At 46.2% G+C, this 26,315-nt stretch overlaps 1 protein-coding gene across 1 annotated transcript in view; it reads right to left on the reverse strand.

Moving 5' to 3' along the window:
• LOC142558496 (uncharacterized) overlaps positions 1-26,315 on the reverse strand; it is a 264,295-nt gene that overhangs the window by 50,813 nt on the left and 187,167 nt on the right. Inside the window, exon 2 of the mRNA XM_075670624.1 lies at positions 18,814-19,040. Coding sequence (XP_075526739.1) covers positions 18,814-19,040 — 227 coding nt within the window. The remainder of the gene's footprint in view (positions 1-18,813; positions 19,041-26,315) is intronic.

Genomic DNA, 26,315 nt, shown 5'->3' on the forward strand with positions numbered 1-26,315 from the left:
GAAGCTGTACATGATAATATGGGTTGGACACGTTTTGAAGCGAGAGAAGTTCAGAACAAAAGCGATATTGAAGAACAATTTAGGAATCTGAAAGAAAGTAAATGGGTCACGACAGTGTTTAAGTATTTGTGCCGGAAAAATAATCCCTCACCATTGGGGAAAAGAACTAAGAAGGTTAGCAGCACGTATGCGACGGGTATAGTAAGCAGCATGGCAAAAAAGGAACGCCAAACGCAATGTCAGAGAGGCTGAAGCACTCTCCTGGGTGGCGCCAATGGAGAAGAAATCTACTATGACTAACTACCTAAGACGAAAGACCGAAATCAAGGAAAGAAACAATTGAAGATAACTCAAAGGGAAGCTCATTACTTTTCCAGGTGAGATCAGGACGCCTTACAAAGCGAAGTTATGAAGCGCGGTGCCCTAAGAAAGAAGAAACAAGTGCTTTCTGCGGTAAAGATATGGAAGCGATGGAACGTGTTTATTAGAATGTGAACACACCTACCGGGCTATCTGTTTAGGCCCCCTGGACTCCATGAAATGCTTGAGTTTATGGATAGCAGGGGGAAGCAAGCAGGTCCGCAAGAGAGATTAGTAAAAGGCGATTGGAGGTTTGGCGACAGAAAAGTAGCGAGATCATAAGCAACGGAGGAGCGCTATGTTCCCGATAGTTCAGATAATTTGATAGTGAGAATTCTTTGTGTGTGTGTGTGTGTGCGTTTCTAAATGAAAAATGATTTCAGCTCCCGTTGTTGGTGACCTTCAAGTCATCTTGAGCCAAAGGGGAGAGCCGTTATCCGCGTATCGTTGCGAGAACAAAACGAGACCACGCAGCAACCACTCAAAACGTGGGAAAATGCCGTCTCTCGCCCCCAACGCTTTGTAAAAGACCGCAGTGCATGCGCTAGTTACTGCCCACACAACTTAAAAATAAAACTGCTTCCGGTTTCTTCCTAATGTTTGTTCACAATATCACCCAAGATATAACTTCTTGTTCGCTAAAGTCATTTCCGAAAGTGCCGTTCGAAAGGCAGATACACTGCCCCCTACACTTGATTTTCACCTTGACTGTCAGACAGGGTTGCCTGCACTCTTTTCAACGCCTGCGGTCCGTGAGTTAGGCGGCGAGGGTTTTGCGCCACCTCCTTCGAGAGATGGCGCCACGCTGCGTGACCAGGACGGCAGCGCCCGGTTCACCGCGAATGGTTGTGCGATTGTCGTGAGTAAACGTAATTACCCCAGCCATTCTGCTTTGCCGGCCGCCATTTCATGCTTACCTCTGCTCTCAATTACGAGAGAGCCAGCATATCTTTTCTTTACTACCACAAAAGTAAAGTTGCCTTTTAAACTTATAATGAACATCTCGCTTTACGAAATTTTTCTTTAAGCTAATGCCATTTTATACGACCGCACCGCTCACGCAGCCCAAACCGCCTAGACCATTGCATTCTTCTTGTCTATAGGTCCTCATCGCGTGGGAACTGAATTGTTTAAGCAAAAAGCAGGCAAAGGAAAATGACCTGGTAGTGCTCACTGTGCAAGAATACTTCCATTATATTACCTGAGCTAAGAGCGGAAGGAACCGCGAAACGCTGTTGTGTTTCTTTCTTTTTTTGGGGGGTGGGGGGTTGGGGTGGGGAGGGAGGTGGTAGTGAGGAAAACTCTAATGAATTAATGTACGAACACAGTAATTCACGATGAGAGATCAGCGCAATGACGTTGGAGCCGCATTAAGAAAAAGCACGATGCAAGAAACTTGGATTTGTGTTCCTGTGAATTCTACTGTTCTCCCTGCGGTTGGAGCCGAAGTTCACGTATTCCAACGTGGTAGTCCATCGTTTCAGCTCTACTAGTTGCACAGGCTGGCTCTCAAACCTTTTTATCTTAGCAGTAAAAACTCAAAATAGGTATATATTTTCGAAAACCATAAGCTTCCAACCCTAAAGATGCACCAAAGTTTATTTCAAGAATTGAGAACAGGTAAGCTACATCAGATATAAACCTTATTGTCATCCCTATATACCATGGGAAATGCCGCCGTGATCCGCGACGTCTATAATTGTCATAATCACCATCATCAGCCTATTTTTATGTCCAGTGCAGGACAAAGGCCTCTCCCTGAAACTTCCATATACACTTGCGCCTGGGAATTTCCTAATTTTACCACCCCACCTAATTTTTTGCCGTACTCGACTGCATTTGATTCAGTACAGATACCAACAGTCATAAAGGAACTGCGTATACATTATCTCCGCTGTAGCTTCAGTTTTTTTAACACGCGTACACGTGTAGGCATACGTGAGCAAATTGTGAAATATCTACAAAGATTCCATAGCCACCATCGTTCTCTTCAAGAAAAATAGAAAGCTACCTGTAAAGAAATGGGTCAGGCAAGCAGACACAACCTCTGCGATGTTATTCTCCGCATGCTTAGAAGTATTCAAGCTATTAGACTGGGAAGGCTTAGGGGTAAGGATCAACGACGAATAACTCAGCAATCTTTGGTTTTCAGACATTTTTCTTGTTCAGCAACACTCCATGGGGATGAGTTACACCAAATTATTGAGGCCCTCAAGCGAAAAAGTGTAAGCGTGGGGTTGAAGGTGCACTGCATAGCACTGGAGAGGTTGTCTCCTTGCCTGACCACTTTCTTGACATGTTACTTTCTGTTCCTGAGGAGAACCACGGTAGCTGTGGGACCTTTGCAGATATCTCTCAAGATATTCACGTATTCCCCTGCATTCCTTGACTGCGCAATGCCTCTATGACTGCGGATATCTATACTGAATAAAATGACCTGCCCAACTTCATTCTGCCTGCTCAACTCGCCGATCTTGCGTTGAAGCGATAGGCCACACCAAGGTCACTTCTCTCGCTGCTGCGGATACAATTGCTCACACCAACGTTCTGACAGCGAGTGTTCGCGGTCATCGAGTGTGATGTGTTCATGTTTGCTTGTGCGCGTTGACACCATGTTTGTTAAATCAGTTAGTAAGCGAACACGTCCAAGTTTATACGGCCGCTAAAACTACTATGCTTACTTGATATAGCGATTCACTAATTTGATATCGCAAGCGATGCATCACGTTTCAGCGAAAGTGCGACTTTTAAACATGAAATGTTTAAATGTTGAAATGTTTAAATGTTTTAAATGTTTAAACATGAAATGCTCGCGTTGTCGGCGACCTTCGAGAGACCTTGAGCCATAATCCAAAGCCGTTATCCAGGTACTCAAGACGAGAATGGAACGAGAATGAGGGGAGAACTAAACGAGAATAGCCGGGCGTATCTGCGAGAGAAAAACGAGATCATCGGTGCAACCAGTCAAAAACTTAAGAAAAATGCTGCATCAGGTCCCCGACCACTTGTGCAGGACCGCATGACATACGCGTGTTACTGCCCGCTCAAGTCACCAGAAGTATTGCTTCCGAGTTATTCCTAATGTTTGTTCACAATATCACTCAAGCTGTAACTTCTAATACGCTGTAGTTTTATTTGTCAGATCTTTATGAGTGCTAGTTGGTTCATATATTTAGAACTGAGGTTGAACAGTGCGGATAAAACAAAGACACGAAGAAACAAATACCGCAGACGACAGACAAGCGCTTGTCCGCGGTATTTGTTTCTTCGTGTCCTTGTTTTATTCGCGCTTTCTAACCTGACCTTTATTTGTCCTTCCCAACAGGGACATTCAAAAGGCAGATATGGTGCATCAGACACTCGACTGTCATCTTTTGGCTCTGCGACAGGGTTGCCTGTGCTCTTTTCTGCGCCAGCGGTCCGTGAGTTTAGCGGCGTGGGTTTCGCGCCACCTCCTCCGAGAGATGGCGCCACGTTGTTGTTGTTTGCTGTTGTGCGTCGTTTGCGTTGATGTTTGCTTTAAATCAGGGGTACAATCAGGACTCGACGGGAACCAAAGGTCAGTGGGTCGCCTCGCATTGGGCGGTCACGGGAAGACTACAAATGAAGCTGTGCAGGGTGATATGGGCTGGACTAGTTTTGAAGTGAGGGAAGCTCGCAGTAAAATTGAGTATGAAGAACGGCTGAGGAATATGGAAGAAAGTAAATGGGCTGGGAGAGTGTTCAGGTATCTGTACAGGAAAAACATTGATTCACAGTGGAGGAAAAGAACTAGGAAGCTTACCAGCAAGTATGCAGCCTGTAGGGTGGGCAACACAGCAACAAAGAACGTCAAGCGGAAACTAACCACTTAAGAGGAAAAAAACGAAATCAGGAAAGAAACCATTTATGATAACTCAAAGGGAAGTTCATTACTTTTCGAAGTGAGATCGGGATGCCTTAGAACACGCACCTATAAAGCGAGATATAAGAAGGAAGAAGCATGTGGTTGCTGCGGTAAAGCTAGGGAAACGACGGAGCATGTTCAATTGGAATGTGATGACGTCTACCCAGCGGTCGATTTAGGCACCACTGGCCTACTTGAAGCCCTTGGGTTCAGCGCGAGCAGTGGTAAAGCAAACATGTCCGCAATAGGCATTAGTAAGAGGCGATTGGAGGATTGGTGGACGAAAAGTAGGGAAACGACAAAAGACGGACACGTACAAAAGCACAGTTCGCAATAGGGGATCAGAAAATGTGGGCGTGGTAGTTCATAGTGTTTTTTTTTCTATTTTCATTGTTTAGCCTACGTAGGACATTAGGCAGTATAATAGCAAGAGCTTGGTGGCGCAACCCACCGCCCCCTTCCAAAGGGGACGCTCATAACATCCATCCTTCCATCCAGGCCGGCGGCGTTCGGCGAGCCGCAGATGGCTGTGAAATGGTTGTAAGTAATTATCGTAATTACTCCAACCGGTATGCTTGCCGGTAGCCATTTTATGCTTACATCTACTCTCGGTTACGGGGAGACAGCATTTTTTTTTCATAGGATTTCATAGGATTTTTTTTTTCATAGGCAAAATTAGAACAAGCGCCCGTTGCCCACTGCCCGTTTGAAACAGGACGCTCATAGCATCCATCCATCCATCCATACAACCCGGTGCCTCACTGCGCTGGCGCCTCCGTGTACCACGGGAAGGAGGGCACGCGCATCGAAGCACCTTAGTTGCAGGCGGGTGAGAGGCATGGAGCCAATAGAGCCTGGTCGGAGAAACGTGTCCGACTGCGCATGCGAACTGCAATCCGTGAGCACACGCCGAGGCGAAAACGGCGCAACGGGCTTAGTGACGTGTACTCCTTGGCCGGCCTTGAAGCCTGAGTGCGGCTCTGTAACTCAGTGTGTATTAAAGCCCCTTAAACCAACGTTACTACACTAGGTTCAGTTTTCAAACTCCCGTGACTGCGTGGACCCACCACCGATCCTCGCATCTCGTGGCGCTGCTGTCGCACTTTGCTCGGTCAGCACGGCGCGGACGGGGCGACGGGGCGACGAAGCACTGTCCGTTGTTTATCTGTTTTGGCACGTTGTATACATGCGTGTTTTACTGCAGTCTCGGTGCATTTTTGCGACACTCTTGTGTGTTTTAAATGCCGTGTGCGTTTTGAAGAGCGTACGGGTCGTATCATCCAATTTTATTTGGCGACGCGAAAGCATATTTATGCTCCGGTCCTGCAGCGATAACCTACTTTGAATGTGCAAGTCTGCTCGCAAGGGAGCAAAGCTCACGTAGGTTTCAACATTGCACTTGTGAATGCGGTGCTCTGATGAAAGAAATAGTGTTAGCTTCATTTTATTTTTCATCCCGAAATGAAGTGCTGAGAGTGCGTATATACAGTGTGTCCCAGTTAACTTCAGCCAGAGCTTTAAAATGTGCGAATGCCGCCTAACTGGTCACAACCAAGGTAATGTTGTTTGCCGTAGCTTGGAGATATGCAAGTTATTTCAAATCCGCCTAGTTAGGTAACGCGTAGTTAATTCATGATTAATATATATATATATATATATATATATATATATATATATATATATATATATATATATAACTTCAATTGATTGTTAGTCAATTACCTAATTTAATCATTAATTGATTAATTCACCTAGTTAGGCAATTCATTGCCACCACCAAAGGTCGAGGCTTCAACTCTCACCAACGACCGCGGGTTCGAGTGCCTTAACTCTATTTTAATCTAGTGTGCCTTAATTAACTTCGCCTAATTCACTCTGCCTTGATCCACGCTGCCTTAACTGGCGTCGTGAACTGCCTCGATTGGTTCGCTTGGGCTTCCGTGACTTTTTTGGACCATCGTGTGGTCGCGCCAACATCGCCTCATGAGTCATACCATGTGTTCGCATTAATAATTAATTAGTACTAAGCAGCAACAGCTGATTACAACTACTAATCAGCTACTTACAGCTACTCATCAGCAAGAGCTGATTAATAGAGCGCAGTGGACGGCCGGGGCTGCTGCGGCCCTCGACTAAGGACTCCAAGCCCCAGGCAACAAAGCCGCTCACGAGCAAGCCCGAGCACTCTACCACCGGGCAACTCAAGAACAGTCAGTTCCAGAGATAAAAGATAGCATGATCACGTACAGGGAAATTGTCGATCATTACAAAGCCGAAAGAAGTATCTTTCCGCCTCCGCATCGGTCTCTCTCTCTGGAGGACGCTCGCATTTGGCGACGCCTCCAGGGAAACAATTATAAATCACCACATTGGATCTACTTAGCACAGACGAGGGACTATAACGACGCCCTCTGCAAAATTTGTGAGCAGAAAGGTACGCTAGACCATATAATATAAGAGTGTGCTGGCTCCCCAGGGGCCAAGGAAAACATTGACAGTAGAGAAGCCTGGGAGGCCCTGCACCAGACCGAGGCTGAAGACGACCAGCGTCGAGCAATCCGCCTGGCCGTTGAGGCCGTGAAGACTCACCGTCCTCAACGTGCGAGGACTGCTTCGTACCCCCCCCCCCACCTAGGTGTAGATTAAGAGGCTGGCACCCCAGCTCGGTGGAACAATAAAGTTTTCAATCAATCAATCAATCAATCAATCAATCAATCAATCAATCAATCAATCAATCAATCAATCAATCAATCAATCAATCAATCAATCCACAGCGCATTCTGGAGCAGCGCAGCAGCATTTTCACTGCTACGTAATTTTTTTTTAATCAATCTCCTAAACACGAGACTATGCAAACATTTAAAGACGCATCGGTGAAAACACTTGCTGAGTACGAAAGTTGCGAAGTCGGAGGACCCGAGCCCCTTCGCAAACGCAGAGCTGTGCCCGCGTAGAGCTACCTGCGGCGCTCCCGCCCTCTGGCGGCAAACCAAGAAACGGGGGCACCCGCGATGTACGGCGCCTACGGAGAGTTTGACAACCGAACCTAGTCTAGTAACGTTGCCTTAAACTTCGTAAAGAAGTGCCACGCTTTGAAGAATGCCGCCTCCTCCTCGCGCACTCTGGCCGAGGCCAACACCGCGTCGCTATTGGCCTAATAGCGTCACATGGGCCCTTGCGCCGCGCATCAGCGCCATTTTTGCTCGAGCAGCGTACACGGAGTGGCGAGGAGCGCATGTTGGCGCCGTTGCTACGCTCGATCAGTGTAGGCGGCGCCACGGTCGAGGAGGGAGCGTGAAAGTGAGGAGAAACGAGGAGGAGGGAAGGTGGAGGAGGAGAGTGTCACTACTTTACGAAGTTTGAGGGGTTTTAGTGTGTATGCTGGTTGTCTCCAGCCCAGCAAAGACGCACGCCACGAGCAACGCAGTGCCGCTACGCCATCGAAAAGTGGACGCTCATGTAGTCTAAGCAGTCTAAGGTCTTGCGCACTCTGCCTGACCAGGCGGCGCTCGGCATGCTTTGGCGCTACCGGCGCCCGCTGTCGCACGCCGAAGCTGCTGGACCAGAGTACATTGCGTGCTTTAGCTTGAATGGCCAGCAGTGTGCTGGCCTACAGTTCGGGTGCACCGAAGAGAGTCTGACGAGTTGGCGCCTTCGCCAAACGAGAAAAAAAAAAGAAAACAACACTAGCCCGCCGCGCTCTCGGGCGCATACGCTGCGGCAACAGCTAATCACCGGGCTGCTGTCGGCCACGTTCAAGGCGCCGAACAAGCATGAATAAAAAAGACGGAATAGAGACATCAAAACAACATTTAATTATCTAAGCATTTGGGCAACCGTAAATCGACCTTGTCTTTCTTATCGTCAACATTGGTTAACACTTTTCTTTTAGTTTATTCATCAAAAAAACTTCATTTATACTGATTCAATGGTTGAATAATGGCTGCGTTTCACGCGTATTAGAAAACGCCGGTCTCACGACGTCTTAGACAGGCAGATTTGCATAGCTAGGAAACCAGGAGGAAATATGCAAAGCGTGTACTACCTGACACTTAATTTCACGTCTGTGTGGGTGAAAGCGCTATGAGTAGTGTGAATTACACAAAGGTGCTGATTAACATTAAAAGCATGACTAGCCCTGAAAGAAATGTCCTCAGGCTGTGAACATTGTGACGTCGTCACAGCTTCACGCACGTGCGTCCTTGCGCACACAAAATTTATACCCCGTATCTCAACTGAGATCCCATATATGACGTAACCGCGTACAATCTGCACACTTCAAGCTCCCTGTTAGACACCTCGTAAGTAGGTGACGTCGTCCTATTAGGCGATGAAGAAATGTACGACCGATGTGGTATCGAACCGCTGTCGTCTAGCATAGCAGCCCGATGCTCTATCAGGCCAATATTCTTTTTTTTTCTTGATTGTCTGTTTCTGCCATGCCAGAAACGAAAAATTCAAACAATATTAACAAACAATATCATTGTCCGCGTTAAAGAAACACTAGCCCATCCGGGGCCAATGCGTATACATTCTAAAAGTGTTTTATGTCAAAGAGGAGCTAAACACGATCAGGTCACAGTTGCATGCATGCATCTCTCGTGCCAAAGTTGCCAAAGTGCGCATACCATACTTGCATGCCACGTGCAAGTATGGTATGGTATCGTAAAATTTTAGTAAGGTCCTGCAGATCATGAGCCATCACGAAGCGGGCTACTCCCACGTGGGTACCGGAAGGCCAAGCCTCTCGGCCGCATGGTGGGCCTGCTGGACAGCCCAGAGTTGGTCAGCCAGAAGAGGGCTGCGGAGAACCGCCTCCTCTCTGGCCGAGCTGTTATAGAGCTGTTATCGGTGATCGAGCGTGACCGGGCACACCGCCAGAGCATGTGTTCTAACGTAGATGTTTCTACACAATCGCGGCAAGTACCATCGGTGCAAGTATCCGGATAGATTGTATGTAAGAGCGACGGACTGGGATACGTATTCGTTTGTAGTAGACGGAGCGTCAGTGCTTGAGCTTTATTGAGCCGCGGATGAGGAACGAAGTAGGTCCTACGGCTGAGATAGTAGTGTTTAGTAATCTCGTTGCAGGTGGAGGGCGTGTCCCTGTGCTCTGGGCAGTATCCTCGCATTATTTAATCGTGCACAGCTAGCGTTCTGAGCCGCTGAGCTGGACTACACTGTCTTCGGGTGATGCCGGATACCTACAATATGCGTGAGGTTCGCCTATGATGCATTCGCATTAAAATAAACAAATAAAGGGGGGACCGCGCAATGTCACACTCGAGCGCCAGATTGAAAAAAGAAAGTCGCTGTATCACCCGAAAAAGGCGAAGCATCGACTGCGACAGCAAATTAGTAGACAGCTATACGAAGTAAGGACAGTAGTTTTATCGGCCGTATGAGCCTGGAAACATTCGCTTACTAACTGAATTAACAAGCATGGTGTCACGTGCGCACAAGCAAACATGAACACATACCACTCGATGAGCGCGGACGTTCGCTGTTCAATACGAGCTAGTGTACTGCTTGTCCAAATTCCGACATGAAGACGTGCCCGCGTTACAACGTTAGCGATGAGCACCTGATGCTGCTTGTTTGTCCACTTGTGCAGAATCCCGGCCGGTTGATCGAAAACCACGTTTGAATCCAACGGCCGTGGCCGAATGAAGAGTGAGACAAACCGCATTCCAAACAGCCTCATCGTCCATGCCCAAGCCCGCGCCATGATCCGCGCGTTGGCCGTCCCTTTCTCTCCCTTTCTCTCTCTCTCTCTCTCTCTCTCTCTCTCTCTATATATATATATATATATATATATATATATATATATATATATATATATATATATATATATATATCCGCGGCGGACAACTTTCTGAGGCAATGAGGGGAAAGCTAGGGAGGCGGACCTTCTGCACATGTGCTACCGTGGGAATGAGTCCTACGCCTTTGGAAGCGATTTTGGCTTTTTGGAGCATACGTTGAATTGACGCAGCTTCCACGTGCGATGGTTTCTCGTTTGCACAGGGGCGGAAGGGAAAAGCGGCACACTAAGCCAACTTTAACACTCGGTGGTGTATTTTGTCTTATTGAGCTGTTGTGAGGAAAGTGTTAGGTTTTCCCTTCCCGAGCTTGAAATAACGTGGATGAAAGCGCGGGAGGTTTCTCCTTGATTGCGCAGTCCCTCCATCTTGCTGGTATCTACACTGAATCAAATGTAGGCGAGGACGGAAGAAAATTAGGTGGGGTGATGAAATTAGGAAATTTGCAGGCGCAAGTTGGAATCAGCTAGCTCAGGAGAGTGTAATTGGAGACGGCAGGGAGAGAGAGGCCTCCATCCTGCAGTGTAAATAAAAAGAAACTGCCGCCGCCGCCGCCGCCGCTGCTGCTTGCTGCTGCTGATGATGATAAATGTAGCGGATCACGGCGGCAGCTACCCTAGTATATAGACGTTGGAATACGTGCACTTCGGCTGCAATCGCAGTCTGTCTACAATTCACAAGTAATGTTCGACAATAAGGTTTATATCAGAAGTGGTTTACCTATTCACATCTCTAAAAATAAAATTCGGTGCTTCTTTAGGGTTGCAGTGTTATGGTTCTAAATATATATACATATTTTAAATTTGTACGGCTAAAATAAAAAAAGAACATTCAGAGACACTTCGTGCAACTAGTGGAATTGAAATGAAGGAGTACTACGTTGGAATACGTGTACTTCGGCTCCAACCGCAGTGTGCCTGCAATTCAAATGTTCGAATAGTAGTTTTCGGCCAGCCTGGTTCTTGCAGCCAGGCCATCAAAAGTATTCACTGAATATACATATATGCAGGTGGCCGTGGTTTCTGTGTGCTCTCGTACGCATGAACATCTTTGCATACACACATCTAGAAGTATCGCTACAAAACTATGTAAAGTCACATCATCATTGTACATAACCATTGTGAACACTGTACATATTGAACATCATTTTGTGTAATGTGACAATTAGTTCATGTGTAACTGTGGATTTCCGTGGGTCTATGTAGTTATATGTTAGTGAGTGTGGAATCGGACACTTCTTACAAAACATGCCATGTATACAATGCTACGTACTTTGTAGATATTATCGTCCTGGTGGAATTGTCCCGTCATTGCGGATCAGTGTTCGTATCATCTTTTGTTGAAATAAACTTTTTCTAAAGACAGTTACTTACTTCAAGCTTTTTTTTAATGCGGCTCTAAACACGCCATAAGGCTGGCAACTAGGTACGTCGGGGTTGTGCTGATCTGTCATCGTCAATTACGATGCTCGTACATTGATTTCTTGGAAGCGTTTTTACCACTACGACCTTTGCTCCTCCTCCTCTTCTCTCCCCTTCCCCCCCCCCAAAAAAAAGAAGAAAGAACGACAGCAGCCTTTAGCGATTCCTCCTGCTCTTAGATCGATTACTATAACAGAAGTATTCTTCCACAGTGGGCACTATCACGTCATTTTCCCTTGCCTGGTTTTTCCTTAAATAATTGAGTTCGCCCACGATGGGGACCTTGTAGGTGTTGGGGTCGGGCATGTAAAAAGGGGTAGCTGGCCCATGCCATCGTCCGGCTCATCCACGCTGAGGACGTTGTTGAAGGGAAGTACGCGTTCTCATCGAGAATGAGGAGTACTGGGTTTATTTACAATATCTACATAAAAAGTGGAGAACGTTACATCTCAACACTCAAGCATGACTGAAGGGTGCACACCAAGCAGGCGAAAAAGGTCGCTTAAACCCCCCCTGTCTTCAGTAAATCCCTAAACAAGGGAAAACTGCCATCCACCTTCGTCCAATTGGAGCGTCCAAAGTCGTCGAAGGACTCGCGACGAGGACGAGGGTTCACACAATCACTTCCGCATCTCTTTTTCACTGAAGACACAGAAAGGAGGGGAGCTTCGTAGAATGCGCCACGCTTGACTCAAGCTGGCGCATCTTAATTCCTGGGATGAATGCGCAGTTAGCTGGAGCGTCTGTCAAATGACTGTGGCGGTTACCGGGGTCCGTGAGGGAACGCCGTAGAACACGCTTTTTCGGGAGTTTCTTTCTCCCATTGGTCTGTGAAGGCGACAGTGAACCAACAAACAATGCTCGATCCGCCAAACTTGTCTCTCCTTGTAGACGCCGCAGGTCTGTCCCAGCAAGACGCATTGTTATCTTCACGAAGTGATTCGTCTCAGTGGGGCAAGAGAGTGGAGATAAAAATAGGCTGATGATGATTATGATGATGATAGATGTCGCGGATGACGGCGGCAGTTCCCATAGTATATAAGGGTGATAATAAGATTCATATCAGACGTAGCTTATCTGCTCTCAATGTTTAAAATAAACTTCGGTACATCTTTAGGGTTGCAGTCTTATAGTTTTCAAATATATATTATTTTATGTTTTTACGGCTAAAATGAAGAAAACGTTTCAGAGCCATTCTGTACAGCTAGTAGAGCTGAAACGAAAGACTACAAGGTAGGAATACGTGAACTTCGGCTCCGACTGCAGAGCTTCCACGTGATCGTTGTACATAGCCATTTTGTACACTGTGGATATCAACATCACTTTATATAACGTGACAATTTGTTTCTGTGTAACTGTGTGTTGCGTGGGTCTATGTGGTTATGTGTTAGTGAATGAGGACTCGGACGCTTCTTTGAAAACGCGCCGTGTATACAGTGCTTCGTACTCTGTATATGTGATCGTCCTGGTGGAATTGCACCGTGATCGTGACTCAGTGTTCCTATCAGCTCTTGTTGAATAAACTTTTTCTAAACACACCCCCTTGCATCAAGCTTTTTCTTCATGCGGCTCCAACCACACCATCAGGCTGGAAAATACATACGTCGTGGTTGTGCTGATCTCTCATGGTGAATTGCTATGGTCGTACATTATTTCCTTACAGTTAGCGTTTGTCTCACTGCCACCTTCACTCACCACACTACCGCCCCCCCCCGCCTAAAAAAGAAAGAAAAGACAGCAGCCTTTCGCGATTCCCTCCACTCTTAGCTCAGTTAATATAACAGACGTATTCTCCCACAGTGGTACTACCACGTCATTTTCCTTTGCCTGCTTTTTCCTTAAATAATTGAGTTCGCACGCGATGGCGCCCTACATACAAGAAGAACACAATGGTTCAGGCGATTTCTATATGGTGAGGGGTGCGGTCCTATAAAGTCGCATTACTTGAAAGAAATATTTTTGCAAAAAGAGATATTTATTATACGTTTAAAAGGTAACTTTTGTTGTGTGGTAGCACATAAAAATAGGCTTGCTCTCCCCTAATCGCGAGTAGATGTAAGCATGAAACGTAAGCATGAAATGGCGAAGGGCAAAGCAGATTGGGGCAAAAGAGTGCAGATAAAAATAGGCTGATGATGATTATTATGATGATGATGATAGATGTCGCGGATGACGGCGGCAGTTCCCATAATATATAAGGGTGGCGATAAGGTTCATATGAAACGTAGCTTACCTGCTCTCTATATTTAAAATAAACTTCGGTACACCTTTAGGGTTGCAATCTTGTGGTTTTCAAAAATAACCATCTCACAACCATCTGCGATGTGCCGGACGCTGCCAGCCTGGTAACGCAGCGTGGCGCCATCTCTCGGAGGAGGTGGCGCAAAACCTGCGCCACCTAACTCACGGACCGCAGGGGTTGAAAAGAGTGCAGGCAACCCTGTCTTAGCGTCAGAAGATGACGATCGAGTGTATGGTGCCCTGTATCTGCCTTTTGAACGTGGCTATTGGAAATGACAAATTAAACGCCAGCTTACAAGAAGTTACATCTCGAGTGATATTGTGAACAAACATTAGGAAGAAATTGGAAGCAGTATTTTTTTTTTGTGTGTGTGACTTGTTTGGCCAGTTAACTAGCGTGTAATACGCTCCCGTAAAAGAGCTTGGCGGCCAGAGACCACGTTTTCTTAACTTTTAACTGGTTGCCCGAATGATCTCGTTTTGTTCTCGCAACGGTGCCCCGACGTTCTCGTTTCGTTCTCGCCGCATTCTCGTCCCATTCTCGTCTTGAGTGCCTCGATAACAGCTCTGCATTTTGACTCAAGGTCTCTCAAACGTTGCCGACAACGGGAACTAAAAGCATTTCATTCTTAAAGTGGCAGTTTCGCCTCAAACGTCTAACATCGACTTCAACAGCAAAATTAGTGATCACTATACTAAGTAAGGATAGTAGTTTTATCGGCCGTATAAACTTGGAAACGTTCGCTTACTAACTGCATTAACAAGTATGGCGTCATCGCGCAAAAGCAAACATGAAGGGATCACGCCCAATGAGCGCGGGCACTCACTGTCAAAACGCTGGTGTGAGCAAGCGGGGCAGCAGCAGCGAGCGACGCGACCTTCGTGCGGTCTGTCGCTTCAACGCTAGAGCGGCGAGAACACAGCGCGCACGCAGGTATGAGTCGTCTGCAGATCCCTTTCAAAATGTACGGCGCGCGCGACCGCCCGCAACTGGGAAAAGCTCGCATTTGTTGGTAGAGTCGAAGCCGCCGCCCCCCCCCCCCCCCCCCTACCTCCCGCGCTGCCTACCCGCTTGCTTTCATATATGGCGCGCGAGATTGAGCCACGATCGTCAGTTCCTCTTGCGCAAAATGCGCAGTTGTTGAAGCACAACGCCGCCCCCACTCCCTCCCTCACAACCGCCCCCTCCCGGTCTTTCGCGCGACGGAAGGCGGCGCGTTTGCTCTCCGCTTTCTTCCTTCGCGCGTGCCAGATTGAGCTACGATCGTCGGCTCCCATCGCGTGATTTCACTGGCACATACAGCATACGACGCGCGGCGACGGTGTTATCGCCCTTGTATTTTACACTGAACATCACGGCGACGGCGACGTCAGCAATGCGGCTGGAGTATCCATACAATTGCTATCGCAATAAAGAAAAATCGTAGCACGCCCTCAGTACTGTGAGGCTAGGTTGCCGGTAACAAAAAATGTTTCCGCAAGTGTATTATCGAGGAGAATGACAGTGTTATTTTTTTATGGCAATCTTAATGGTAGATTGCGGTTGACTAAGGTACGTCTCCTCAATCGCAATTATAATACAATTTTGCTTACTCCTACTTTTTATTTTCCTCAAGCTCATATCCAAGCTACGCCAACTTGCTATGCGTAAAAAAAGTATCAATGTATTTTTAGGATAGTTACATTTCATCTCCCTAACAACTAAAACTAACAGCGTCATTTACGCCAGCGGCAGCTGAGTCAAACTAATGGTGAGGTCGGAGTATTTGAGGCTGAGATCTGACAGTTCAACCTAAAGGAAGAAAGAAAACGAATAAATAAATATAGAACGGCGTTTCGTTGGCATATTATCCGCGGGACGTACAATTTCCAAATAAATAAATAAATATAACCGAACATTCCCTTAACGTAATATGAAAGGAGGACTTATGAGTTGCGTGTAATTCCATCAATGCCGAGGTGTTTCTCAGTGCTTCTTCTGACCTGCTCATATATTTCTTGTCCATGTTACTTGTTACGTATGTTCGGACATCCATGTTTGACTAAGCTGCGTTGTTGATTCCTGTCAAGTGATCGGGATCAATTGTATAATGTACATCTTTGAGAACTACAGTCAAAGCCGCCGTTACTTCAGCATTGTACAATGGACCGAGCGAAGAGTGCCGTCCTACTGAAACAAACGAACAAACAGACGAAACAAAAGACTTACGCTGTGAAAAAGCGTCATTTCCGATTAAGTTCTCGGCAGACGTGCTTTTTTTGTTGGCTTTAGATTTTCTTTTGGGCAAGCCAATGTTTCGGTTAAGCCTCTAGATTTTCTCGTGGTTAAGCCGGAGCTCGAGCAGAGGTCGTTGCTCTCCGGCGTGGGTTCGTTCTGCGCCGCGTTTTAACTCGACCCAGCGCTGCAGTTGATTGGATTAAGAGTTTCACCCGTTCCCTACAGGCGGCACTTTTGGAGAGGAATGGCGTAAAGACACGGTTCCGGCGAGCCCGTTTCGAAAGTCGGCACCAACCATCTACGGGCGAACTTAAGAAAGTCGCCGGGCTAATTGGCGACAGATATGAACTCCCACGCTCCTCTGCTGTCTGTCACAAACACTCGGCCGCACGAGCTCAGGGTCGCCGGCCCGGTGACGTCAGTGCACCGTTTTCGCATATTAAATTCATCTAACCTCGTTATACATGCATGTCGTTTAGGCAGCACGAGTGTTGCCCGAACGTGTTTTTGACATGGAGGCGATGGAGAAGTTGGGAGCTTTCTTGTTAAACTATGTTTAACTGGTACAAAAAAAAATGTTGCAACAGGCTAAGAGCATTGCCACGGCTTAGTTTACGCTTATTCAGATCACTAATGAGCTATATTTAATTGGCCTGTTTGTGTTCTCGTGCAGCCGTCAAGCAAAACCAAGGGCCTGAAGTGCGTACATTACTGCGTACGTGGCATCACGAAGACGTTTGAACTCATTAGCCCCGTTCCAGCTGTCTCCTTCTCATTCTTGTATTTCCGAGATAATAAGGGGTGGGGGGGGGAAGCTGTAGGAGACGTTGAGAGGCGAATACGGCGCAGGCTAATCCCTTTCGCGTGGCTAGGGATTGCAGAGCACATGTACTCCTACATAATTATATGCACATACTTTTCTGTAGAAAAATCAGTTGCTTGAGGTGCAACACACAGAACCTGTGTACAACGTAAGAGTGAAAACACTACAGCCAACTCCAATAGTAGGTATCTTTCTAAAAGCTCTGGTAAGATGTCTAATGACACTAACACAAGTACGCCGGAAAGGTTCGTGCCGAAAAGGGTCGAATACGGTATGCTGCCAAGAGGAGTACGGTACGGCAGCAAAAAAAGAAAAAAAGGATGTTTCAGTTGAAGTTCGGGACGCAGCGTCGGAACCATCAGCCAGCAACGATTCCTTCCACGATTCCTGTACACTTCCAGAAGCACTTGGTCAGCGACTCTTTGTTGTGGTGCGGGACGTGTGTGATCGGCTGCGGTTCCTGTCGGGCATCGTCGTTTCGAGACCAAACGACAAAAAATTCAGGTTGTCTTTACAAGGGAACTTCCTGCATGGCAAGAAACTTTATCCTGTACCGTCTTTGTCAGCGCAGTAATTCTCTGGCCAATGCAAGAATAACGCCGTCGTCGTGGAGCACTGTTGCCACCTGTTCTCGACATTCTACAAAGTCTACCGCGTTTGAATAAAATCGCAGAGAAATTCGTCTATCCGAGGATCCCTGACATAGGTGTCAGACGACAGAGGAGCGGGACACAGTTAGCAATGTCCCATTTGTGCCACGGACGTCTGCATAAACGGGACTGGAACACTATTGGCCACGAGATCAAGAAGCGTCGCCACCTGACGGGCAATAGGTGAACCACGGATTGTGAAGATTGTGCGGTGCGTCGTCTGCATGTACATGCGCTCGTACGGCGCGCATATATTAAGAAAAAAATATTCCGTAGTTGTAGCGCAGTCCCAAATGTTGCTCAAAATTTTTTTAGCGACTTACATTAGCATTTATCCTTGCGCTGTCGTCTCTGTCTATAGTGTAGCAGTGTAGTAGAATCAGCGACTGTCCATGTGGAGCGCGAGATGTTTGTCCGTAGCACGCTCCCCTCGCCACAGTCATGCCAATCTTATGTTCACGTTTTGTTGGGAGTAAGCCACAGAAAACATTTTTGCCTCGTTTTAAACACATAAAGCGGCCTCAGCGATACGTGAATGCCCCCGTTTTAGCGACTTGTGGCAACGTGTTGATTGCTCCGCAATCTCTATGATGCCACACAAGAATGAGGTGGCGTAAACATCGCTGTGTATTTAAAAAAAATGATGCATTTAGACCGTAATTCGACGTCTCTCCCTTGTGGTTATGCAACTGCCTGATGATGATGATCGTTGCGTGGCAAGATACGGCCCAAAGCGTGTAACTTTGTTCAAGAGTGTACTATCGACAGTTCGCAGGCTCTTGCGCTTCGGTGTGTGAATTTTTTAATGTCTTCGTTATTTTATAGCCGCAGTGTCGATATTGTTTTCATGTCAAAACTTGGCTTAACAACGCTTGGCGGCGCCTTGGGTAACTTGTGCTTGGTGTGTGAATTTTCATACACAGTTTAGGGAAAATAATTTTCTTGAAAAACAGTTCACCCTCTCTCCTTTTGTTTGTTTTCTTTTTGCTGGCATTAGGTGTCATTACTGATGCTCTGCTGGCTTGTGTAAGCACAGAAACTGCAAAACGTGCTTTTTTTTCATGTTCTACTAAATGCCAAGCACCTTTCCGAAAACTGTCGTGCTTAAGGAATTTCGTTACATCCCCTCGTTATGTAGTTCTGATTCACGCGTTCAGCAATGCATTGGTGCCGGAGAAAAACGGTGATAAATTTCTTGCCAACTATTCTTTTTTTTTAAAAGAAGATAAATGTGCTTTTAAATGCGGCTAACTAGAAAGCAGGGCATTCAAAAGCGTGACCGCGCAAACGTGAGGCGCATGTGTTCGTATAAATTAATGCAGCAAACATCTGTCCACAGCGCAGCAGACGACAGTATGCAGCGCAGCAGACGACAGTGGAAGTCGTGCTCACCTCATACTTTTCGCCGACCTTTCTTGTAATGGGCCGCGCTGTTGTTAAATTTCCTGTCAGGTAGTTCAGGTGGAAGTTGGTCGAGTCCTTGACGTCGAGGAGACTGTAGGCGACGGGCTTTCCAGGCGAAGACTCGTCCAGGGCCCGCACCGTGGTCACGTGGACACCCGCGGGTGCGTTCTCGTGCACCCGAGGGTCGTGGAACGGAGACCAGAACACCAGCACGCCTGCACCAGAAAAGAAAAAAAGGTAGAAGATTAACAAAACAAAATCAAAATGAAACAACGCTGGGCAGAAACCGTCGACAATGACTGTCGCAGTAGGCGAAAGGCCGAAAGCTTCTACAGAAAATGAAAGCTTCGCATCCGTGAAAAAGCTTTCAGCGCGTGGTGGACATTGTGTGCTTCAACAGCAATACAAAGTCTCCCGACTCTGGTGAGCGTACGCAACTAAGGGGAAATTTCATACAGCTACTATTAAAAGCGCTGATTAGATTACGCGGTAACTTCATGTGCTAATGCGAACTATGAAAATACCATTGTAATAGAGAGTTTAATATGAAAAAGAGAACTACACATGGAGATCAACGAAAAGTAAAAAAAAATTGAAGTAGTTAAGCTTAAAATTGGCTTTCTGGAATGGCGAGTCTGCAACTCTCAACTGTCGATTTTGATTTATGACTGTCCTCAGTGAAGCGCAGGCCAGACGTATCCTTGTTAAATTAAATTCCTTTATAGATGTTCTCGAAGACAAGTTGAATCTCTGTAGTTTTATGTGGACACGAAAAATTTAATCAAAGGGTGCACAGTTTAACTTCGTTATTCAGGACAAGGACATATTTTTGCAGATATAAGACGTATTCAGACCCACTGAAACGTCTTGTGCCAGAATGAAAAAAGAAGAGGGAAGGTATAAAAGCCAGAACATTCGCTCGGGCCAGGCTTACGAAACGAGTTGAGCTCCAGCAACAAGTAGGACCAGAAGGCGCCGAAAAAGGATGCGAGAATGGAATACTGACGTACACTGTAGGAGAAAAGCATACTATGCGAGGCAATACCAGGAGTCACCCGCAATACTACTCATAGCTACATGCGGAGGACATCAAAGCGAGTAGAGATTGAGGATTTTCAAAAAGCTCATGGAAGCTTGAAAAGAGGCGAAGTAGCATGTGACCCATATAGAAAATAAGCAGCCACAACAGAATGGGACAACTCATACAACTAAACTGTAGTATTCCTCTTCACCCAGCGATAAAGGAAGGACAGATTGCGCGAAGAAACGTCTAAACTTACAGGAAGCCGGACAAATTGGTCGTGAAGCGCGCCGCGTATGAGAAGTAGACAGCAGACGACCAACGATACGACAAACCAGGCAGCAGCACCTTAGAAATACTAAACAGACGGCACCGTGCTAACTATACCCAGACGACAGAGAACCTAACCATTCAAACGGCGTAACAAGGCAAGATAGCAGACGATGAAAGAGATGACAAACCAGACGACAGAAGACAATTTCATGGAGGTAAAATCAGACGAGAGAAAAAATAATAACCCTAGAAACAGTATAGACTAACCTAGGAAGACACAGAAGCTAAGACGAGGCACGTTATTTGTAACAGCTGGGGTTCGATCAGCCGCTCGCTTTGAAGTCTTGTACCTGTAGTTGTAGCATGCGTGTCTGCTGCCGCGAAGGCTGACGAATGCTGCGGGTAAAAAGGGTTGAAAATAAATAAAGTGTCCTGTGTGTCGAGGGAACGAAGACTTTCTGTTATTCCCTTTTTTTTTATGTCGTCCTACTCGCCCAAAAGGCAAGGAGCTTTCCTGCGATGTTGGCATCGGTGCAAGCAAAACCATTTTGTCGTGTCTAGCCGGTGGTGTCCGCGAAATACGGTATGCAATCTACGGGCGCGCCGCTAGGAACGTATTGGGTTGTCTAGTCTAGTTACCTCGACCTCCTCGTTGTGTCAGCAGTGTCACTGGCGATACAGTAAGAGGTGCACAAAATGGCCCTAGCGTTGTCCTTTTGTAGGTGTGAGGACATTGTTGTACAGTGAGAGAGGGATGATATGAAGTTGCGTGCGTTTTAGAGCACAACTCCTCGGCACCCGTTCCTGCTACAAGCGTCAGCGTTGTACCTCGTAACCGAACGAACGAGCACAGCGAAGGATTAGAGCGAACGCGGAGCTCAGTAAGATATGAAAGACGGCGATAGACCGCGGTGGTTGGAGAAGTATGGAAGAGGCCTCTGCCCTGCAGTGGGCGTAACCAGGCTGCTGCTGCTGATGATGATAGCGAAGAGAGCGCGAGGAGGAAAGCGGAGAAGGGGGGTCCAGCGTAGCCATGAAACGGAAATCGGAGGAGCAGATTATGGCAAAAGCGTGAGAAAAAAAAGCGTAGTGCTGCGCAAGACGGACTCGGCGGTGACAATGGCTAGCAGATGGCACTAGTGTAGCGTGCGTCGTCTGTTCGTCAAAGCGCTGCATGAGTGGAGGTCTGTATGCGGCGTCTGCTGTGAATTGCGAGCACGCGTCACTCACGCACTGCCTCTCGCGATCTCCCGATTAGCGAGGCAGTCGCGCCACACTTTGCTCCATTTGGAACGCGCCGCACGCGACAGAATTTCCACGCCAGCCAATATATCGCGAAATGAAAACACGAATAGAGCTGCGCTCAAATTTCGCAACAAGGAGTATCATAATCGCCGGTGCATTTTTTTTCTCTATAACCATTAAAAAAACTCAGCTTAACGCTCCTTTGTTTTAGTTCAAATATAATAAGAACATTGAATTTTTTGGTCCAGATTATTGGACATAATTTTTAGCGCTGTTGTTATTCTCCTTCGTGAATTAGACATGCGAATTCCCCTTCGTCTGCATACACTTGCACTGAGAGACGTCCAAAACCTGCCGCCTATGGTGTTACCGGTTTTATATGCAAATGTGTGTGCATGAGAGAGCTGCACCGTGGATGATGCTCGCTAGTCCTCTCTTGGGCAAACATTGCATAGCCAAGGTAAGCTGGCTCAAAACAACAAATATACTTACAAGATGCAGCAACGTAAAATAAATTGTAAACAAAGCTAAGAACGTGCTTTTGCATTGTTCACATACACTTCAAATTTGCATGTGGCACGTTACAATGTATATAACTAGCACATCAAGTATAATGTCAGTTAAGATTATAGAGCAGTTACTTGCACTTTCATTTCAAGGAGGCATAGTCTATCCATACAAGACATACTGGGTGTCCCACGTAACTTGTGCCAAAGTTCAAAATAAATTACGCAAGGGCCACGTGGCTGCACACAACCAAGGTAGTGCTGCTTGCCGTCGCTAGGAGCAAGTGAGACAATTTTTTTTTGCCATTTCGCCTAATTACATAAATATCCATGATTAATTATTGAACATCTGAAATATGTAACTCAGAGCAAAAGTCTCAAGGAGAGAAGTGCCCATCCTGAAGGATTCGCGATCCAGTTTTATGCTGCTCAATGCACGCCACATAAGAAACGTTTTTTTTCCCCAAGCCTGAGGTAAAGAAAGCAAAATGTAACAAATCAGTGCCACGTGATTAGTCACGTGACACGTTTTCAATCGTGCGCCCATGTAATTGCTATCGCAATAAATATTGCGCATATAAGTTGTCTATTCCAATGGCATCTACGTGGGGTAACTTCTATATGGTAATCATCGATCGTTATATTTTAAAGCGAATTTAGGGCTAAAACACAGGTTGTGTTCCATATTCATTTGATACCAACCACGCCGTCGCTCACCGTCCTCTTCACCACAGCACAAACTGCCAAGGAGGTCTTAAAGAATAATTCAACATATTGTTTAAACCTCTTTGGGGACCGCTCTGTACGGCTTGGCTCTAATAGTGCCGATGCTAATCACTCAGCCAGAACCACAAAGATTAACATCGATACGTTCTACATAACGAGTCGCAGCTTTAGCAGCAGCATGGCTGACGACATCGAACAGGGCTTGCATGCTCCGTCTAACCAGTTGAGCCCAGTTTGAAAGCGTACTTCATCATTGTATAAAGCAGGCATATCGCGGAAACAATAAGAATATAACACTTCGACGATGGCGGAGGACCTTTATTTAAAAGCTTTCCTGAGAAGCAACCAAAATTATTGCCTGCGAGATTCGTCAAAAAAGAAATAGAAAAGTCGACTGGCGACTTCTGGAAGGGAGGACGGCAAGGCAAAATCGCTGGCGATGGGCGACAGTGTAAAGGAAGGAAGAAATGTACAAATGATTCCACTTAGGCAAAGTCCTGCCAGTGCAGTATTAAATGGCTCTAGTTCAATTCATGGTTTAGGCTACAGCCTAGTGAGAGAGAGAGAGAGAGAGAAAGGCAAAGACAGGGAGGTTAACCAGATATTATCTCCGGTTGGCAACCCTGTACTGTGGGAGGGGCAAGGGGATGTGATAGGTGAGAGAGAGAACGATAAAAAAAATTGCTAAACACAGCCTAGTGGCTTGTCCGTCGTGCCCTACAGGCTGAAGAATTTCCTTCCCTGCATGCAATTGTTCGGCTAACGGATTTGTCTAATATTCCAGCTTGCGGCTTCAGACGTTCTTAGGACATTATTTATTACCATTTACTTCTTTCAAGATTTTTCAAACATTCATATATAGGATTATTTCTAAACGAGCGAATGCAATAGGTGTCTGTTCTCATGAATATACATCTCGAATTACTGCATCTATAACGCAATACCTTGGTTCGAAATTGTCAATTTCGCGAAGTCAAAAAGCCGTTCGCAGCCTGCATCAAAGCACGAAGCTCAGACAAATAGATCTAGTACCTATCGTTCACACGCTAGCTGAACCGCTCTTAATTTCGTTCCACATTAGTTCCGCTAAGTAGGTGAAACGTATGTTCAAAAACGTTACACTTAACAGGTGTAAGCTAGGTGAACAAATCTCACTAACCTTCGTCTCTATCTACTAGTTACGACTCGTATCTGTCATCATCATCATCATCATCAGCCTGGTTACGCCCACTGCAGGGCAAAGGCCTCTCCCATACTTCTCCAACAACCCCGGTCATGTACTAATTGTGGCCATGCCGTCCCTGCAAACTTCTTAATCTCATCCGCCCACCTGACTTTCTGCCGCCCCCTGCTACGCTTCCCTTCCCTTGGGATCCAGTCCGTAACCCTTAATGACCATCGGTTATCTTTCCTCCTCATTACATGTCCTGCCCATGCCCATTTCTTTTTCTTGATTTCAACTAAGATGTCATTAACTCGCGTTTGTTCCCTCACCCAATCTGCTCTTTTCTTATCCCTTAACGTTACACCTATCATTCTTCTTTCCATAGCTCGTTGTGTCGTCCTCAATTTGAGTAGAACCCTTTTCGTAAGCCTCCAGGTTTCTGCCCCATAGGTGAGTACTGGTAAGACACAGCTATTATATACTTTTCTCTTGAGGGATAACGGCAACCTGCTGTTCATGATTTGGGAATGCCTGCCAAACGCACTCCAGCCCATTCTTATTCTTCTGATTATTTCCGTCTCATGATCCGGATCCGCCGTCACTACCTGCCCTAAGTAGATGTATTCCCTTACGACTTCCAGTGCATCGCTGCCTATTGTAAATTGCTGTTCTCTCCCGAGACTGTTAAGCATTACTTTAGTTTTCTGCATATCACTCTTAATAACGTTCCACATAAGTTGCCCTTATTGGAACACCTTCCTCGTAAGTCGATGAGAGTAGCTATTTGTGCTTGTTCCTATGGAATCCCCTACTTTGTTGTAGCACCGGTAGAACGACAGGGACACTGAAAGGCACATTAGGCAGGACAACAGCGCCGTGTGTTTCTCCAATGCACCTTTCTGTATCCCTGCCGTTCCGGCTGCGCCCCAACAAAGCAAAAGTTCTTACTCTGGTTTAACTTAGGTGCGACAAACCACGCGAGACATATTTGCATATAATGTTCCACTTGCTAGAACTTAAGTAGAACGAGATAAAGGGTGTATTTGTAGGTTCCGTAGAGGATGAAGCCAGGGGTTCCCTCGAGTAATTTTTTATAGTAAGCGCTATCTGTGCGGTGATCGGCAACCAGCAGGTCGCCCTTGCCGGTGCGAACATATATATATATATACAGTGTTTCTGTATGCATCCACCGCTCCCTAGGGGAGCCGTATAAGGGGTGACTATATAAGTTGCCCCTTGTTTGCCAATCTCGATCGATAGAGCATTCTCTGTGAATCGTCGATTTGAACGCATCCTAGCCGTATTCGAACGGCGCGCAGAGAACCTCTTCGAGCAAGACAGGTCGTAATTTGGGGCATTCAATTCGCTAATTAAACCATCATCAGAGTACGCCTCTGACTTATGGCATCAACATCAAGCTTACCTTACTGACATGCTGGAATCAATTCAAAGTAAAGCCGCTAGATTCATATCCTCCTCATATTCTCGTTATTACAGTGTGTCATCCATAAAAAGAGCCCTTGGCATTTTACCTCTCGTAACAGACAGAAAATATTCACTATTATCCCTTTTTCACAGTGTTTATTACCGTTACAGTGCCTATTCACGCAAATTAATTCATCCAGCAGCCCACATCTCCGCCCGTATTGACCACGAACTCATGGTATACCCACCCTTCGCACGGACTAAAAAATATTTACACTCACCTTTAGTCTTATCAATAAATGAGTGGAACGCCCTTCCCTAATTCATTGCCAAGATTAAGGAAGTATTTTCTTTCCGACAGGCTTTGCTAAATTACCCTAATGAGCAAACCTGCCGTACCAGCTGATCTTTTCTAAACTGCCCTGTTATCCTGCTTGAGCACCCTACTACCTTTGATCACTGTCAAGTATTTGTTGTATTATTCTAAATAGTGTTATAGCTCGATCTTGTGTCAATCATTTCATCATGCTACTACTAGATTTACTGTATCTCCGTAATGCTGAAAACAGTTCGGTACTTTATTTTGTGTTTTGATCTTCACGCTTATAACCCCCCTTGGAAGTTTCTTGTTGTTGTTATCCCCCCCTCCCTATGTAATGGGCGATCCTGGGTCCTTAGGGTAAATAAATGAAATGAAATTGACCACTGCATCTAAGCAATCCCGTCCACCGCACGTATGCAGAAAACATTGTTTCGGCAGCTGGACCACCCTTCCCAAACTTTAAGCTTGAAAGTGTACAGTTGCTCTAATAATAGCTTCAACCTGCCTGTCAGTAGAAATACTTGTGGACCAAGAAATAAACGGTGAAATTTGACGGAGCCTTCCTCTGGAATGCTATTTCGGATGTGGTTACAGCTAATACATCCTTACTGGCGCTAATGAGCTTCCTAATGAATACGTGTGTACATACTGATCAGTACGGTTTAGTGCCTGTGCATGCACTACTTTTCTTACCTTTTTCCTTTTCGGCGCATATGTTCTCCTATTACTGCGAAAGAAAGTGCATTTTGTTGTATGTAACTGACGCTATAGTCGCGTTGGCTGTAGGGTCCAGAAATGATTTTTGAG

Source organism: Dermacentor variabilis, chromosome 9 (genome assembly GCF_050947875.1).
Source record: "Dermacentor variabilis isolate Ectoservices chromosome 9, ASM5094787v1, whole genome shotgun sequence".
Lineage (NCBI taxonomy): Eukaryota > Metazoa > Arthropoda > Arachnida > Ixodida > Ixodidae > Dermacentor > Dermacentor variabilis.